General features: G+C 42.0%; 1 protein-coding gene across 1 annotated transcript in view; it reads right to left on the bottom strand.

The window, feature by feature from the left end:
* Positions 1 to 3,219: 3,219 nt before the first annotated feature.
* The window catches only part of LOC307228763 (uncharacterized protein), a 42,568-nt gene continuing 27,717 nt past the window's right edge, over positions 3,220 to 18,070 (bottom strand). Inside the window, exon 4 of the mRNA XM_079998548.1 lies at positions 3,220 to 3,324. Coding sequence (XP_079854674.1) covers positions 3,272 to 3,324 — 53 coding nt within the window. The 3' untranslated portion in view covers positions 3,220 to 3,271. The remainder of the gene's footprint in view (positions 3,325 to 18,070) is intronic.

Below are 18,070 nucleotides of genomic sequence, written 5' to 3'. Positions count from 1 at the left end.
GCTGTGCAACATGTAGATTAGATCTCAGAATTATAAAGGCCTGTTCTTATTCATATGATAAAAATCTGTTGAACTGTGAAAAGGTTACTTCTGGTCAGGGTTCAAATATCTCAGGTCCACTGAAATATCTCTCTGAAATGTGAAATTCCTTTTGTGAAATTAGCGCCATCTCGTGGTGACACACTGCAGTTGAATGCATGGGTGTGTTAACAGTTGAAATTAAACACGTCCTGTCAGGACACATGAGAAGAAGGGGGAATCCCAGCCAACTGGGAGCCGCATGGTAATCGCCTGGGAACTGACTGAGAATTGGTTGCCATGCGACTGTCAGCGGACAGGTTTATGGCTGGGACAGCCTTCTTTTAAGGTGGTCCCACTGTATAACATAGGCAGGTATGGAATTTTGGACTAAATCATATCTAACAGTAAAACCTTTCTTAGATTTTGGTCCCAAAGACACAATCGTATCAAATAGAGTTTGACTTAAGTACATATTAAATTGAGGGTCCTTGATATGAAAAAGGTTGAAAATCTTGAATCTAGACCAGCTGTCGAAAGGTAATGTGTTGTGTATTTGTGGATCACAACTTTAAGCTGTGATACTTTGACCACTGTGTAACTTTACTAAGATCTGGAAAACATCACTCAAGTTTCCATTACATAACTGTTTTGAGAAAAAGCATTGTATAATGATGTTGGTTGAGGCTTTGGTAGCACTGAATGTGTGACTATGAAAGAGCCCTCTCACCTCAGCTTGGACACACTATCCTAGTTTTCTGCACTGACTGTGTCTGTATTTCAGTGTTGCCTCCAGAGCTCCAGCAGCTGTCTGTCTGTAAAGAGGTGCAGCAGGAGAGGAGCCCCAGTCTGGTCAAGGTGGAGTCAGAGCCTCCACACATTAAAGAGGAAGAGGAGGACCTCTGGAGCAGTCAGGAGGCTGATATCAAGTTCCTCTTCCCCCCTGTCTCTGTGAAGAGTGGAAATGATCAAGAGGCTGCTCAGTGGTTCCAGGTTCATCAAATCCAAACTGAGGAAACAATGGCCGAGCAACTCCCACTTTTCACTGTTTCTGTACAAGAGCGAATGGTTGCTGCGGTTGAAGAGGTTTTATTTGTCTGTGAAAAGGTAAAAGTAGGTAAAGAAGTGAGAGTTTTATTGAGCGAGAAACTTGCAGCAGCAGCAGACAAAGACATTGTCAGACATTTAGAAGAATCTGTGGTGGATTGTGAGAACAGACTGGGGCGCTCGAACCAGGAGCTCTGCAGGCTGAACAAACTACTGTATTTAATACTGACACCTGAAGTCAAGCTACACAGAGCAGGTCTGTATGAAGAGACACTACTTTATGACATACATCTATCTGTCTGTCTGTCTGTCTGTCTGTATGAAGAGACACTACTTTATTACATCTATCTGTCTGTCTGTCTGTCTGTATTAAGAGACACTACTTTATTACATACATATATCTGTCCGTATGAAGTGACACTCTACTTTATTACATACATCTATCTGTCTGTCTGTATGAAGAGACTACTTTATTACATACATCTATCTGTCTGTCTGTCTGTATGAAGAGACACTCTACTTTATTACATACATCTATCTGTCTGTCTGTCACAAACAACATTTGACAACATTACACAATACAAGTTGATGTGACCATTAAAGAGCCCTCTCACCTCAGCTTGGACACACTATCCTAGTTTTCTGCACTGACTGTGTCTGTATTTCAGTGTTGCCTCCAGAGCTCCAGCAGCTGTCTGTCTGTAAAGAGGAGCAGCAGGAGAGGAGCCCCAGTCTGGTCAAGGTGGAGCCAGAGCCTCCACACATTAAAGAGGAAGAGGAGGACCTCTGGACCAAGTTCCCATTCCTTCCTGTCTGTGTGAAGAGTGAAAGTGATGGAGAACGTGCTCAGGATTGTGGAATATCAGAAGCAGCTGGGAGCTTAGATCCAGCTTCTGTTTCACAAGCAACTTGTGATGAGAAGCTCCTCTCTTCAGACTCTTCTCAAACTGAAGATAGTGATGAAGATTGGATGGAGACCAGAGAACATCAGTCAGGTAACGTTTTATTGTTTCCTGTTTCATAGGGGTGTTGCGTTTCTCCAAATCCACTATGTATATTGTAAAAGTTAAACAGCTATAAACTTTGTTCGTGGACGGACTAACCGTTACAGAGGAAATCTGAGACAAATACTCTAGGTTAATAAAAATATTTAATCTTGTACAAGAGGATCCAAGGTTGTACAAGACGAACAGTTTCAGTGTAACAACACAACAGAATGTTACAGAGGAAGTGCTCAATTCTCACTGGAGAGTTTGAGCTTTTCATACAGTCTCCTTGGAGTGGAAAACTGAGGAGTTGCTGGGAGGAAGGTCAGTAGATGTTGCAACGCCCCTGCGTAGATCATTGATGGGGCAGTTTTGTTGAGACCGACTATCTGTTGAGGTTTCCTTCCTCCTCTTTACGATACAGAAAGTGACTAGTTCCTATTACTTCCTTTTCACGACAGGAACCCTACTTAGCCTTGGAAGGACAAACCGAGTATACATACATCATACAAGAGTTAACTTGAAAGGCACAGCAATAAAACGTGAACTCTTACTTAGCATTTGGAAGGACAAACCGAGTACACATATGTTGTACAAGAGTTCACGTGAAAGGCACAACAATATGTATGTTATAAAATTCTTATAACATTCTCCCCTGTTTATGCTTATTCTAAGCATAATATTTTTTAATTTTATATGGAGTGTGAGAGCGAAAACCATGCCCGCAGTACATAATACGGTTTCCTAAACCCAATATCCATTCAGACCGGGAAATTCTCCCACAGTCCCTCTGCCCAGGCGACCACAAATAACAGTTCAGTGTAAAATTTAAACCACTCTTTTAAAACATAAATCATACAATTCTTAATCTCTGTGTAATAAGAGGGAAGAAGTTGCAAAGATAAAAATCAAAAGTGTCCAATACAAACTGGTCATCCCATCAGATCCTACAGCTGGACCTTTCCCTGCCTAGGTAAGACTTTCACTAGTGCGATAAACAAAATATAAAACATAAACCTTTTTCCCGGATAACATGTATGTTCATAGTTGAGATAAACAATCTTAATTGGCTGCATACATTATGCCATCAGAGACTTATAACCTCCTTTGGAGATTTTCTATAAACTCTTCATAAAGCCTAAAACTTGTTATCTAATTAAAATTTTGGTGTCATTGTAAGAATTTCCGTTGATGTGGTTTGTGTCTTTCGTTTTTGGCCATCACACTCCGGTGTTGTCATAGAGTCCGGCTATGTTGAGATCGACATCTGAACCTGCAATCGTGAGCATACAATTAACAGTGGTTAGATTAATAAAAACCTCCTGATCAGGTTTGATCAGAAGTTCTTAATTGGCATTTGTACCGTCATTGTTGTCATCATTAGGAACTCGTGTGTACAGCATAGTTTTAGTCATGGCGTTTTCTGAGTCTTTGAGACAACCCTCTTATGCATGGAATACAACAACAACCACTCGTAACTTTAATTTCAATCAGCACAGTGATTGGCAATAATAATGATTGTATTATCCCTGACCATTTTCCCTTCTGCTTTATTTAATTCTATAAAGTCCATGCATATTGTTCGAAATGGATAATCCGCCGATGGAAACTTTCCTCTCTTCGGTCGCATTCTACCCTGTGTGTTTTGTTTAGAGCATATTAAAAATGATGCACAAAATCTTTTAGAGTAATTATGAAATCTGTATCCGTATATTGTGAATTGACATTCAACCATACTGACCATCCCTCCAGTTGAGACATGGGTATACCCATGGCTCTTTTTCTACCATTCGTACTATCCTTCTGTTCATTCTGGTGACAAATTTCCTCTTCCGGCCGTGTCCAGGGAGGTTGGCTACAGTCCCATGGACCTTAAACTTTTTAATAATATTTGCAATTGTAGTTCCAGGAACATCAAGCTGCTTGGAGATGGTCTCATTGCCATTACCTTTAACGTGCTTGTCTATCATTTTCTTTCTGAGCTCCTCAGACAACTCTCTCCTTTGCTTTCTCTGGTCCATGTTCTGTGTGGTGCACACGATGATACAAAACAGCAGAGTGACAACTTTTCTCCATTTAAATAGGCTGAATGATTGATTATACAATTGAAGACATGTGTGACACCAATTAAAGAAAACAGTTCCTTTGAAATATCATTGTAATCCAATCATTTATATATTTTCTAAGGGGTACCAACAAATCTGTCCAGGCCATTTTAGAATATAATTGATCTCTTTAGCAATAATTGATCTCTTTTCACAGTTTATTTGCTTCACTCTATGACTACCAAAGGCATGCAGAAAGACATGAGAAAATTGCTTTTAATTTCATCACTTTTCAGGAGGAATTGTTGTTGAGGAATTGTTGTTACAGCTCATTGTTTCAATGAGCTTTAAGGGTACCAACAAATTTGTCCACGTCTGTATAAATAAAGTATGCATTTTAAGTCAAAGGCTCACTGCAGCAACCACTTTTGTCTGAGAAAAGTGAAACTTGATGCACATATGCAGCTGGATTTTCCAAACAATTTTGCAATTGGGACCTACAGTATAAGATCCACCTATTTTTTTTTTTCCACCATTTTGAATTTTTTGAAAACCTTCAAAAATCTTCTCAAGAACCATAAAACTTAATGACACAAAATTTGCAGGGCATGTCCACGGGATACGCATGAACATAGTTTGTGAAAAGCTAAGGGATATGTCAAAAATTGTGAAATTATTAGGCAATCAATATAAAAAAAAAAAAAAAAAAAAAAAGCGAAAACATTCAATTGGTTGTAAAATCATGACACGGTAATAAATCCACTTGAAATTTGTCAGGGCAGCCAGAAACATGGTGGTAAATATGTTTACCAAGTGCCGTGGTGATATCTTGAAATTTGGAGTTCCTGCCATTTCGAATCTTTTGAAAAACCTCAGAAATTGACCCACATTACAGACTACCTTTAAGGGAAGGCTGTTTGTACTGTCCACATGGCACAACATCAGAGGCACAGTTCCATCCCTTTTGCCATATTGCCAGTCTCAACCAACTACTGAGACACAAAACGGAACACCTCTTGATCCACAGTGACCACTTTAATAAGCACTTTCAGTCTAAAGCTTGTTGCTGCATCCAGGTGGATGTAAAGAAGGTGTGGAGCTGGACGTACTGTGCACAATGTCACTTCTTTCCTTCATTCCATGTCATTCAGTGGAACCTGCTTCATTGCTGCCATGCAGCTATATCATAAATATAGCTGCATGGCAGCAATACACACGGTCCATTTGGTTGTGTTTGGTATGTATTACAGTTTCCCAAGATTTGCTTGTTACAAAGACTTAATTTCCTGCATTCTGGTGAATTTTAGTACATGTGAATCACAAACTAATGAGCCAACAACTGCTTAGTACCATGTACTGTTATGAACCTCAAAAAAAAAACCAAAGATACATATCATTAATGAGGACTAACGTTTAACCAATATTTATTAAATGATAAATAACTAATGTACTTACAAAATAAAAAAATTAAAATTGAAAATTATGGCTCTAGGCTAGGCTAGACTCTAGGCTACTGTAACACTTAAACAGCGATATTTTGAGAGCAAAAGTTTGTTGCCAGCAGGCCACCACTGTGAGGACACCATGATAGATTCAGGCAGTCAGTGTTTCATGGATGTCTATAGTTGAACAGGTTGTATCATCTATTTCAACACAGGAAATAAGTCAGATAATACCATTTGATCACTTTGACCTTGAAACTTGAAGTACTTACTCTTCAGGTCAGGTCTTTAAACAAATAACTACAAACATCAGGTACTGAATGTACATATTTGTACTTCTAAAGTGCAGTTAAACAATAAATATTTAAATAATCAAACAAACTCGAAACAATATCTAAAATTGAACAAATATTTAGTACTATACATTTTTTGACTTGCTGCTAAGGTACAGACCATTACTCAAGGCCTGGATATTGCTGGTCTATAAATAATAAAACAATATTTAAATAAACAAAAACCTATTAATAAAATATTATTTCCTCCGCTTGGTGGCACGGTGGCGCAGTGCATTGCACTGCTGCCTCACAGCAAGAAGGTCCTGGGTTCGATTCCCGCCTGGGGCGCTGTTGGCACTGTGCTCCGGTGGGTTATCTCCCAAACAGGAGCCTTTCTGTGTGGAGTTTGCATGTTCTCCCCGTGCTCACATGGGGTTTCCTCCACCTCACGTCAGTAAAAACATGCACCCATCATGGTCTGACCAGCGATGGACATTTATCACCTGGTCCCCGGGCGCGTCCACGTACGCTGCCCACTGCTCCTGGCTGTGCCCCCGGAGGAAGGACAAGCCAGGATGGTTAAATGCAGAGAATCCATTTCACCAGCACCACCCAAGCATGTGCATGTGTGTGTCCTGGCTGTGCCCCCGGAGGAAGGACAAGCCAGGATGGTTAAAAGCAGAGGAACCGTTTCACCGGCCACCATCAAGCATGTGCATGTGTGTGTGTGTGTGCAAGCATGTGTTGTGGTGTGTTGCGTGATAAATAAAGACTCTTTCTTTCTTCTTTGGAGGCAGCATGGTAGCATTTCTAACAGGTCTTGAATGCAGCAGTGCTAACTTTGAAAAAAACAAACTGTCATGTTGGTGGAACAAACGCTGTTGTGCGTCCCTTACAGACAAGCAGGTTGTAAAAGTCACCTTGGACACTTTTCTGACATTTTACAGAACAAAACATGACTAACTAACGCAAGGGGAATCGAACCTGGGTCTACTGTGTAGGAGAACAAATCACACTATACGGACCACGTCAGTTAGTGTGTTCGTACCTATATACACACGTCAGTTAGTGTGTACATACCTATGTACACCTGTCAGTTAGTGTGTTCATACCTATATACACATGTTAGTTAGTGTGTTCATATCAATATACACACGTCAGTTAGTTTGTTTGTACCTATATACACATGTCAGTTAATTTGTTTGTACCTATATACACACGTCAGTTAGTGTGTACATACCTATATACACACGTCAGTAAGTGTGTTCATATCAATATACACACGTCAGTTAGTGTGTTTATACCTATATACACACGTCAGTTAGTTTGTTTGTACCTATATACACACGTCAGTGTGTACATACCTATATACACACGTTGGTTAGTGTGTTCATACCTATATACACAGGTCAGTTAATTTGTTTGTACCTATATACACACGTCGGTTAGTGTGTACATACCTATATACACACGTCAGTTAGTGTGTACATGCCTATATACACACTTAATTTAGTGTGTACATACCTACAGTGGGGCAAAACACCAATTGTGCATGTTCTCCCACTTAAAAAGATGAGAGAGGCCTGTTATTTTCATCATAGGTTCACCTCAACTATGAAAGACAAAATTAGAAAAACAAATCCAGAAAATCACATTGTCTGATTTTTAAAGAATTTATTTGCAAATGATGGTGGAAAATAAGTATTTGGTCAATAGCAAAAGTTCATCTCAATACTTTGTTATATACCCTTTGTTTGCAATGACAGAGGTCAAACGTTTTCTGTAAGTCTTCACAAGGTTTTCACACACTGTTGCTGGTATTTTGGCCCATTCCTCCATGAAGATCTCCTCTAGAGCAGTGATGTTTTGGGGCTGTCGCTGGGCAACACGGACTTTCAACTCCCTCCAAAGATTTTCTATGGGGTTGAGATCTGGAGACTGGCTAGGCCACTCCAGGACCATGAAATGCTTCTTACGAAGCCACTCCTTCGTTGCCCGGGCGGTGTGTTTGGGATCATTGTCATGCTGAAAGACCCAGCCACGTTTCATCTTCAATGCCCTTGCTGATGGAAGGAGGTTTTCACTCAAAATCTCACAATACATGGCCCCATTCATTCTTTCCTTTACACGGATCAGTCGTCCTGGTCCCTTTGCAGAAAAACAGCCCCAAAGCATGATGTTTCCACCCTCATGCTTCACAGTAGGTATGGTGTTCTTTGGATGCAACTCAGCTTTCTTTCTCCTCCAAACACGACAAGTTGAGTTTTTACCAAAAAGTTATATTTTGGTTTCATCTGACCATATGACATTCTCCCAATCCTCTTCTGGATCATCCAAATGCTCTCTAGCAAACTTCAGACGGGCCTGGACATGTACTGGCTTAAGCAGGGGGACACGTCTGGCACTGCAGGATTTGAGTCCCTGGCGGCATAGTGTGTTACTGATGGTAGCCTTTGTTACTTTGGTCCCAGCTCTCTGCAGGTCATTCACTAGGTCCCCCCGTGTGGTTCTGGGATGTTTGCTCACCTTTCTCGTGATCATTTTGACCCCACGGGGTGAGATCTTGCCCAGATCGAGGGAGATTATCAGTGGTCTTGTATGTCTTCCATTTTCTAATAATTGCTCCCACAGTTGATTTCTTCACAACAAGCTGCTTACCTATTGCAGATTCAGTCTTCCCAGCCTGGTGCAGGTCTACAATTTTGTTTCTGGTGTCCTTTGACAGCTCTTTGGTCTTGGCCATAGTGGAGTTTGGAGTGTGACTGTTTGAGGTTGTGGACAGGTGTCTTTCATACTGATAACGAGTTCAAACAGGTGCCATTAAAACAGGTAACGAGTGGAGGACAGAGGAGCCTCTTAAAGAAAAAGTTACAGGTCTGTGAAAGCCAAAAATCTTGCTTGTTTGTAGGTGACCAAATACTTATTTTACCGAGGAATTTACCAATTAATTCATTTAAAATCCTACAATGTGATTTCCTGGATTCTTTCCCCCCATTCTGTCTCTCATAGTCGAAGTGTACCTATAATGAAAATTACAGGCCTCTCTCATCTTTTTAAGTGGGAAAACTTGCACAATTGGTGGCTGACTAAATACTTTTTTGCCCCACTGTATATACACACATCAGTTAGTGTGTTCATACCTATATTCAACTCGATAGTCATCAAGTTTTTCTCACAGTGGGTTGGGTAATCCGTAATGCTTCACAAAGCTTAATTTCTTCATCCCCACTTTACAGTTCATGTTATCCAACTATTGGGCCGTCGCAACGACAAACATTGGCCTGTCTGCTTCTAAGTTCAGTGCCTGACTGCACACTGCAGCCACAACCTGCACATTTATAGCGACTTGGATAACCTTACAAAGCATCTTAGTCTAAAACAAATCTTGTCCATTACCCAAACAAAAATTTTCCAGCGTTGGCGTGTTGATGAAGCACAAAACGGTTCAGCTACTTTCAGTTAAAGTTTGTCGGTTTTTCACAATTTTCTGCTCTGTATGTGGCTCGATTTGGACGAAACTTGAACCACCAGATTTCTGCGACGTCCGGGTTCTAACAACACCTCAACCATGTCCGTAGCTGCAGCAGTCATCCTGTCCCAGACACTTTTAGCCTGAAAAGTGCAGGGGAAAATACAGGTACTCCTCAATTAACAACCGGGTTCCGTTCCTAGGAGCAGGTTGTTACGCGAATTGGTCGATAAGCGAGGACCTGTGTTATTTCATGGTAAGGGGGCGTGGCGATTGGGAATGCTAGTGTAGTGATTACTGACAGACTGAGTGAAGAATGAGACTGAGAATGAGACTGAGAACAGTGATGCGGGATGAGGTGTTTGATACTGAGATGCCGCATACGCAGCGCGCATGCCATGGTATTGTATGCAGCACACAATACCATCGGCGAGCTGGTTGTAAGTCCGAACAGTCGTTAATCAGGCAGGTTGTTAAGTGAGGAGTACCTGTATAAAAAAAAATAAAAAAATAAAAATTTATGGCAACAGGGGACTACCCATATAGGATGGACCTCTAATAATAATAATAATAGGAATTCCAGCAATTCAGATAGATTTCCCCGCTTCGCAGTGGATCCCTACTATAGACACTACAAATATTCACAATACTAATGACAATTTATTGACACGCATAGTTTGGTTAAATAAGAGGTACAGTGCTTTACATGTTTTCACTTAACATCCTAAATTATTCATACCCTATTCATACAGATTTTTCTTTGTATTCAATACTTTTCTTCCTCTCCCTTTCCTTCTTTTTTTCTTCTAGGAGTGAACTCCCAGTTGGGCGAGACAGATTTTTCATCAAGTGAACTCAAAATTAATGAACCTATCCACACAGTATACAAAAAACTGTACCACTGTCAACAGTGTGGGAAAGAATTCAGGGAATCAGGGAATCTCAAAACACATCAGCGTATTCACACAGGAGAGCGGCCGTACAAATGTCAACAATGTGGTAAAGGATTCAGACAGTTAGGGAATCTCAAGACACATCAGGGTATTCACACTGGAGACAAGCGATACAAATGTCAACAGTGTGGGAAAGTATTCAGACAATCGGCAAATCTCGAAAGACATCAGCTTATTCACACAGGAGAACGGCCGTACAAATGTCAACAGTGTGGGAAAGAATTCAGAGAATCGGGGAATCTCAAGACACATCAGCGTATTCACACAGGAGACAAGCCACACAAATGTCAGCTGTGTGGGAAAGGATTCACGGAATCAGGATCTCTTAAGAAACATCAGCGTACTCACACAGGAGAACGGCCATATGAATGTCAGCTGTGTGGGAAAGGATTCAGTCGATCAGGATCTCTTAAGAAACATCAGCGTATCCACACAGGAGAACGGCCTTATCAATGTCAACAGTGTGGGAAAGGATTCAGTCAATCAGGATCTCTTAATAAACATCAGCGTACTCACACAGGAGAACGGCCGTACAAATGTCAGCTGTGTGGGAAAGGATTCAGTAGATCAGGATCTCTTAAGAAACATCAGCGTACCCACACAGGAGAACAGCCGTACAAATGTCAGCAGTGTGGGAAAGGATTCAGACAATCAGGATCTCTTAAGATTCATCAGCGTACTCACACAGGAGAACGGCCGCATCAATGTCAACAGTGTGGGAAAGGATTCAGTCGATCGGGATCTCTTAAGACTCATCAGCGTACTCACACAGGACCATTTCAATGTCAACAGTAAAACTAAAATAAGGATTCTAGGATTCGAGCACATTTACATTTATTTTACAAGGGGAAATCACTGTCTTACAGTCAGTAGCAGGGAGCCTTGACATAAACTGGTTGCTTGAGCAATGCAGGAGTGCAAATACCTGAGAAATCCTGACACCAATTGCATCCTAAAGTATTTTATTTTGCCCTAACTTAGTAGCTCATTAAAAGTTTCATGTTATGAGGGAAAAGTACTGATCTGTGCTCGACACAAGCTCATTGTTTTTGCTATGGTATATATATCAATCATTCATAAACCTGTATTTTATTGCAGAATTGTTACTTAATTCTTACCTTTAGACAGAGGAAATGGTTGTGGCCAGGACAGCCTAGACTGGGTCTGTATCTCGGCTCAACGGAGCCACTAAGTCTGACCAGGAATTAACAGACAGATGTGAAACCACTTAACTGATCCCAAACTCTATGAAAACGAAACCCCTTTCTCATCCTGATGAACATTCAAATATGCACATGAAAGACAACGACAGACACTGAGACCGAAAATCCCCTCGGACACAGCAGGACACCAATCTGTGTGTTGATAACCTCACTGTCACTTCGACAAACATACACACACACACACACACCCACGTCACCTCTTATATTGTCTCCCACCAAAGTCGCACAAAGGTTTGAATTTCCCTGGGATCTCCTGCTATGAACTGATAACACGCCCAAAGAAATGGCCTCTCTGGAATAATTCTCTGTGTCACGGCATCTACATTGAGTTATTATTAATCAATCTGTAACCAAACTATGTTTAAGCTACAAATGTTTCCATTCAAGTGGATTGAAACCCTGTCTTTCTACTGCAAGAAACGGCGGAGATATCCACACCAAGATCTCATGCTATTTCTTTCATGGACCGCTACCACCACCAGGTAGCCAGAAAGATAAGAACGCCCCTTCGCCATCTCTCAGCGTTCCATGTCCTGTATCGTGCGCCTCACTCGAATAAGTCAATAACTCTTTTATTAATAAGTACAAGTATTCATTTGTCAAGCCACAGTGTTATTAACCAATGTTTACTCCTCCTTAAATGTATCATGAGTGCGATGTTAAAATGTGTGCAATGCTTGAATGTCTTTAGAAATCCACCAAAATTTCAAATGGAAAAATATGTGTTTTGTGAATTAGATGTTCTTCTATTATTTCATTCTATATTTCTAATTTATTTGCATTAAATATGCTAAATATTTTAGATAATAAATAGATGCTTCTTTTATTATCAAGAACAATGTCTTGTTATATGTTGCTCCTGTTAGTACTGAGATCACTGAAAGAGAAACAGACCGCACACTTTAGATATGAGATTGACTGTTTTACTTACAATAAACACATTAGTTTCATTCAACAAAACAAAGGTGGTGCCCTAATGAGACAGTAATCAACTATTGACAAATAACCTCTCTTGAACTTGAACAAGTGATAAAACCAGTCTTGAACTTGAACTTGATTATTTATAAAAAGATACATATTTTTAATTTATTATGAAATATTAAACACCAAATTGTAGTCCTAACACTACAGTATGTTCAACACAACTAATATACACTGCTCAAAAAAATAGAAGAAGAAACAGTCTTTATTCGTCACGCAACACACCACACTACAACACATTCTTGCACACAACTTGCTACAACACATGGTGGCCGGTGAAATGGATCCTCTGCATTTGACCCATCCTGGCTTGTCCTTCCTCCGGGGGCACAGCAGGAGCAGTGGGCAGCGTACGTGGACGTGCCCGGGGACCAGGTGATAAGTGTCCATCGCTGGTCAGACCATGATGGGTGCATGTTTTTGGTGGAGGTCCTTACTGACGTGAGGTGGAGGAAACCCCATGTGAGCACAGGGAGAACATGCAAACTCCACCCAGAAAGGCTCCTGTTCGGGAGATAACCCACCAGAGCACGGTGCCAACAGCGCCCCAGGCGGGAATCGAACCCAGGACCTTCTTGCTGTGAGGCAGCAGTGCAATGCACTGCGCCACCGTGCCACCAAAAGCAGTTCCCTGACCGGGAATCGAACCTGGGCCGCGGCGGTGAGAGCGCCGAATCCTAACCACTAGACCACCAGGGAATGAAGCCAACACTTAAATAACACATCCTAGATCTCGATGAGTTCCAGTTGAAAATCTTTATTCATTACATAGTGGAATGCGTTAAGAATAAAATAACATAAGAATGATCAATGGAGATCAAAATCATTAACCCATGGGGGTCTGGATTCAGAATCATACTCAAAATAAAAGTGGAAAAATCAGATCACAAGCTGATCCACCTTTTGTTGAAATTCCTCAAAACAATTCAAAATGAGGCTCAGTAGTGTGTGTGGCCTCCATCTGCCTGTATGCACTCCCTTCAATGTCTGGGCATGCTCCTGATGAGACGACGGATGTTCCTGAGAGATCTCCTCGCAGACCTGGATCAGGGCATCACTCAACTCCTGGACAGTCTGTGGTGCGACGTGGCGTCGCTGGATGGAACAAGACATGATAGATTGGATTCAGGTCTGGGGACAGAGCAGGCCAGTCCATAGCATCAATGCCTTCGTCATGCAGGAACTGGTGACACACTCCAGCCACATGAGGCCGAGCATTGTCATGCATCAGAAGGAACCCAGGGCCCACTGCACCAGCATATGGTCTGACAATGGGTCAGAGGATCTCATCCCAGTACCTAATGGCAGTCAGGGTACCTCTGGCTAGCACATGGAGGTCTGTGGGGCCCTCCAAGGATATGCCTCCCCAGACCATCACTGACCCACCACCAAACTGGTCATGCTGGAGGATGTTGCAGGCAGCAGAACGTTCTCCACTGCGTCTCCGGACTCTGTCACGTCTGTCACCTGTGCTCAGTGTGAACCTGCTTTCATCCGTGAAGAGCACAGGGTACCAATGGCAAATCTGCCAATCCTGGTGTTCTCTGGCAAATGCCAATCGGGTTGCACGGTGTTGGGCTGTGAGCATGGGCCCCGCTTCTGGACGTCGGGCCCTCATACCACGCTGATGCAGTCTGTTTCTGACAATTTGAGCAGAAACATGCACATTAGTGGCCTGCTGGAGGTCATTTTGTATGGCTCTGGTAGTGCTCCTCCTGTTCCTCCTTGCACAAAGGGGCAGATAGTTGTCCTGCTGCTGGGTTGTTGTCCTCCAACGGCCCCCTCCACGTTTCCTGGTGTACTAGCCTGTCTCCTGGTATCTCCTCCATGCTCTTGACACTGTGCTGGGAGACAGCAAACCTTCTTGCCACAGCGTGCATTGTTGTGCCATCCTGGATGAGCTGCACTACCTGAGCAGCTTCTGTGGGTTGCAGACATCGCCTCATGCTACCTCTAGTGGTGAGAGCAATGGCAAAATGCAAAAGTGACCAAAAATCAGCCAGAAAAGATGAGGACAGGGAAATGGTCTGTGACCACCACCTGCAGAACCATTCCTTTATAGGGGTTGTCTTGCTCATTGCCTCTCATTTCCACCTGTTATCTGTTCCATTTGCACAACCTCAGGTTAAATGGATTCACAATCAGTGTTGCTTCCTAACTGGACAGGTTGATATCCCAGAAGTGTGATTGACTTGGAGTTACATTGTAATGATTATGTGTTCCCTTTATTTTTTTGAGCAGTGTAGTTGCCCATAATATTAAATATCAGTTGTCGTGGAAATTCAACCACCTGGTCAGTGAGATAAACCCTTCTATGCTATCGGGAACAAACTGTGACCTTTGTTAAGTTATCTGGAACACAATTTTTTAGGCAAAACAGGAGAGTAATACAGTGACACACTCTGAAACAGTGGTACAGTCTCTCGCCGTACATTTGTCCGGAGGGAGTTCTTATACATGCATAGAGTTGGATGTCGTCTTGTAACTACGCCCCTAGTTCTTTGATTCAAATGTTGTGAAGTCACAGTTTGGCACTTTCACAGTTTACAATATTATTGTGCAAGATAGCTATATCAGAGCAGGCATGCACAGCTGGCAGTTGTTTTTCACTACCATGAAGGTCTCTTTTACAGAGGAACAGAGAAGCACTGTCTGAAGTAGATCAGCAGTAACTGGAAAGAGAAAGGAGTGTTCTGGAGGTCTCAAAACTTCTGCACCTGGCTTTACTTAAGCAACCCAAAGTACTGGTGTGTGTGAACATCATATTGTCAAACACCTTAAATAAGATGCAAAAATTATAATTAAAGATATGTTGTGTGAGCATGATGACTAACACATCCTATTTATACAGGGTAATTATGATTTGAATCAAATATTGTGTTCTGGGTGTGGTGTGGGTGTAAGTGCAGTGCAGGAGCAGCTGTTATTTCAGTCCCGGCGTAGGACTGTTCCAGGGGTGGGCGATCAGAAGGACAATGGCAATGGTGATGAGGAAGGTGATCATACAGACATGACTGAACTTCTGTTGGCTGGGCTTCATTGTTGGAGTCAGAGGTTACTGGCACTTGACTACCGTCGGTTGGGAGCGTGACTTCAATACACGTCCGATGACTCTCTGACATCACCGTCTATTTTGTCTGCTGGATGGTCGGGAATTCTCTTGCAATGAGATGTGTGCAACCACGTTGGTTGTTCTGCTATCTTAACATCTACTGTGTGGGTGAGGAGGATTTGGAACAGGCCCTGGAATCAGGCCGAGGTCCATCTCTTCCTCCAGAAGTCACAGATTTCTACCTGGCCAGGTGGTAGGAGGTCGTACCGGGTCCTTCAAGTGGGATGGTAGGTTTGCTTTGACCTGCTGTATGGACTTCAACACTTGGGTGGAAGACACACAGTTTGACAATGTGATGTAATCCATAACATTTCTTGTGGGTAATTAGTAACCCCACATGAAAAGAACATTACATGTTATACTTAACCAGCAGTCAAAGTCTAGTACATCAGTGAAACCAGCAGAGGGAGCCAAAGGCTAGTACATCAGGAAAACCAGCAGAGTGAGCCAAAGTCTAGTGCATCTTAGGACCAGGAGAGGGTGCCAAAGCCTTCCACAGACGGGAAGACTAAATGCAGCTGCATTTTTCAAGGTTGCATGCCCTTGTACGGCACAGCCGAGAGATGTAGTCAGCTGTCTCGTGATAAAGGGAAAGCTGGATGGAAAAGCACAGAAACGCCATCTTCCAAGAAAGGAGAGGACGTTCAGCTATGAAGGTTGCGATTGGCTGTCTGAAAAGTGACATCAGAACACATGATGACAAGACTACAACTGCGATTGGCTCAAACGGGATTTTTAGTAATTCATGACACCGAAAGGGGCAGAACATGTAAATGAGCAAGCTTCTCTACGTCTATTTGGCTCTCTGGTATACAAATAAACTTTTTTGCATCAGACTCTGTCTGTTCCACTGTTTTTTCTTCTAGGTTTTTGAGGCCAGAGAATATAGAAACCAGTGTTTTTCTTCTATGTTTTTGAAATCAGAATGAGGTAGAAAACGTCTTGCAGAGATCCTGATTCTTTTACTGGCCCAAGATCTGGACCTTTGTTTAACCATGACGCTTTGACAGAGGGAGACACACCTAATCACAGTGGTCTCCCTCTCATCACCTCATGCAGGGAGTGTCTCCTCACACCATGTAATCATCCTGGCATTCTGCAAATACTGGGAATCCTGGTCATAGTTTTAGCTAGTTTATTTTTTATCTTTCGATTTGCTCTTTCCACAGCGCCACCGCTTTGTGGCTTATAAGAGCAATGAAACCTGACCTGGATCCCCGGATAAGCAGATAGTTCCTTCAGCACTTGGCTTCTAAAGTGAGAACCATTATCCCAGCTCACCTTCATTGGGATCCCCCAGTGCGGAATGATTTCCCTCAGTAGTGATTTTGCCACGGAACGGGCATCATTTCTTTGACACAGGAACATTTCATTCCATCTAGAAAACATGTAAATTATCACCAAACAATATTATTTAACCACAACAGGGGTACAGCTGGTAAAGTCCATCATGAGGTGTTTGAAGGGAGCACTTGGAGCAGGAGGGGAAGATCTGGCGGTCATAACACCTCTCCCTGCGTTGCTCTGAGCACAAATAACACATATTTTTTCAGAAATCTTCTGCAAATACTGGGAATCCTGTGATCCGGTCATCTTTACTTCCTTCTCTAACCACACCCCCTTTTGACACATGCTCCTTACCATCAGTCAAACCAGCAAAGAAATGAAAAAGCCGACAGGGGAGATGTTGTTTCCCATGCGGGCGATGCCAAATGCCTGTCACAATAACTGTAGGAGACATTTATTATATTTGTATTTGAATAATATAGTTCATATTATTATTTAGAATATTATTATTTCTATACATCATTAATTGTTTTGCATCTGTATCATTGTTTCTATATAATTAATCATTATTTATGATAGGCAGTTGGTGCTATAGTCAGTAATTGTAAAATTATTAAGTTCTGGGATAATCAGGTGTGTGTGTGCATGAGGTTCGTGGGGGGGGGGGGGGGGTTAAGGAGAGAGAGGCATTGGGCAAGGAGCAAGGACTGCTGATAAATAATAATGATAATTATTATAATTATAAACTATTTAGCACTTTCAAAACAGTTACAAAGTGCAGAGGTTTAAACTCCAGGCCCCAGCCTGCCAGGACACCACCTACCCCTGTGTGTGTGTGTTAAAGTGCCTCTATTTTCCTTTGATCTTCAGGTTCAGGGCGAACATGAAGCGATATGTGCTGTACCTGCTTATTTGACGCTGCTTGACCTGATGTACCTGCCAAACTGGCCCCTGTCAGTTGCCATAGTGGCATCTTCAGTAGCACCCAATGCACTGTCACACCATGACAGATGATTATAACCACATCATGGTGGTTTCATGAGACACTGACTAGAAGGGCTAGATTTTGTATGTACAATAAAGACGTAACAATAAAGCAAACCATGAAATTCACCTAAAGATAAACAATGAACAGCAAAGATTGATAGTGAAAAAATAAACCTAAAGATTAGCATTAAATATGAACTTATAAATTATAAAAACACGAAAATAACCCAAAGGTTTACACCCTA

The sequence above is a fragment of the Zeus faber genome (genome assembly GCF_960531495.2).
Source record: "Zeus faber genome assembly, chromosome: 4".
NCBI lineage: Eukaryota > Metazoa > Chordata > Actinopteri > Zeiformes > Zeidae > Zeus > Zeus faber.
Note: the sequence above shows the minus strand (reverse complement) of the source record. Positions and strands in the feature narration are given on the sequence as shown.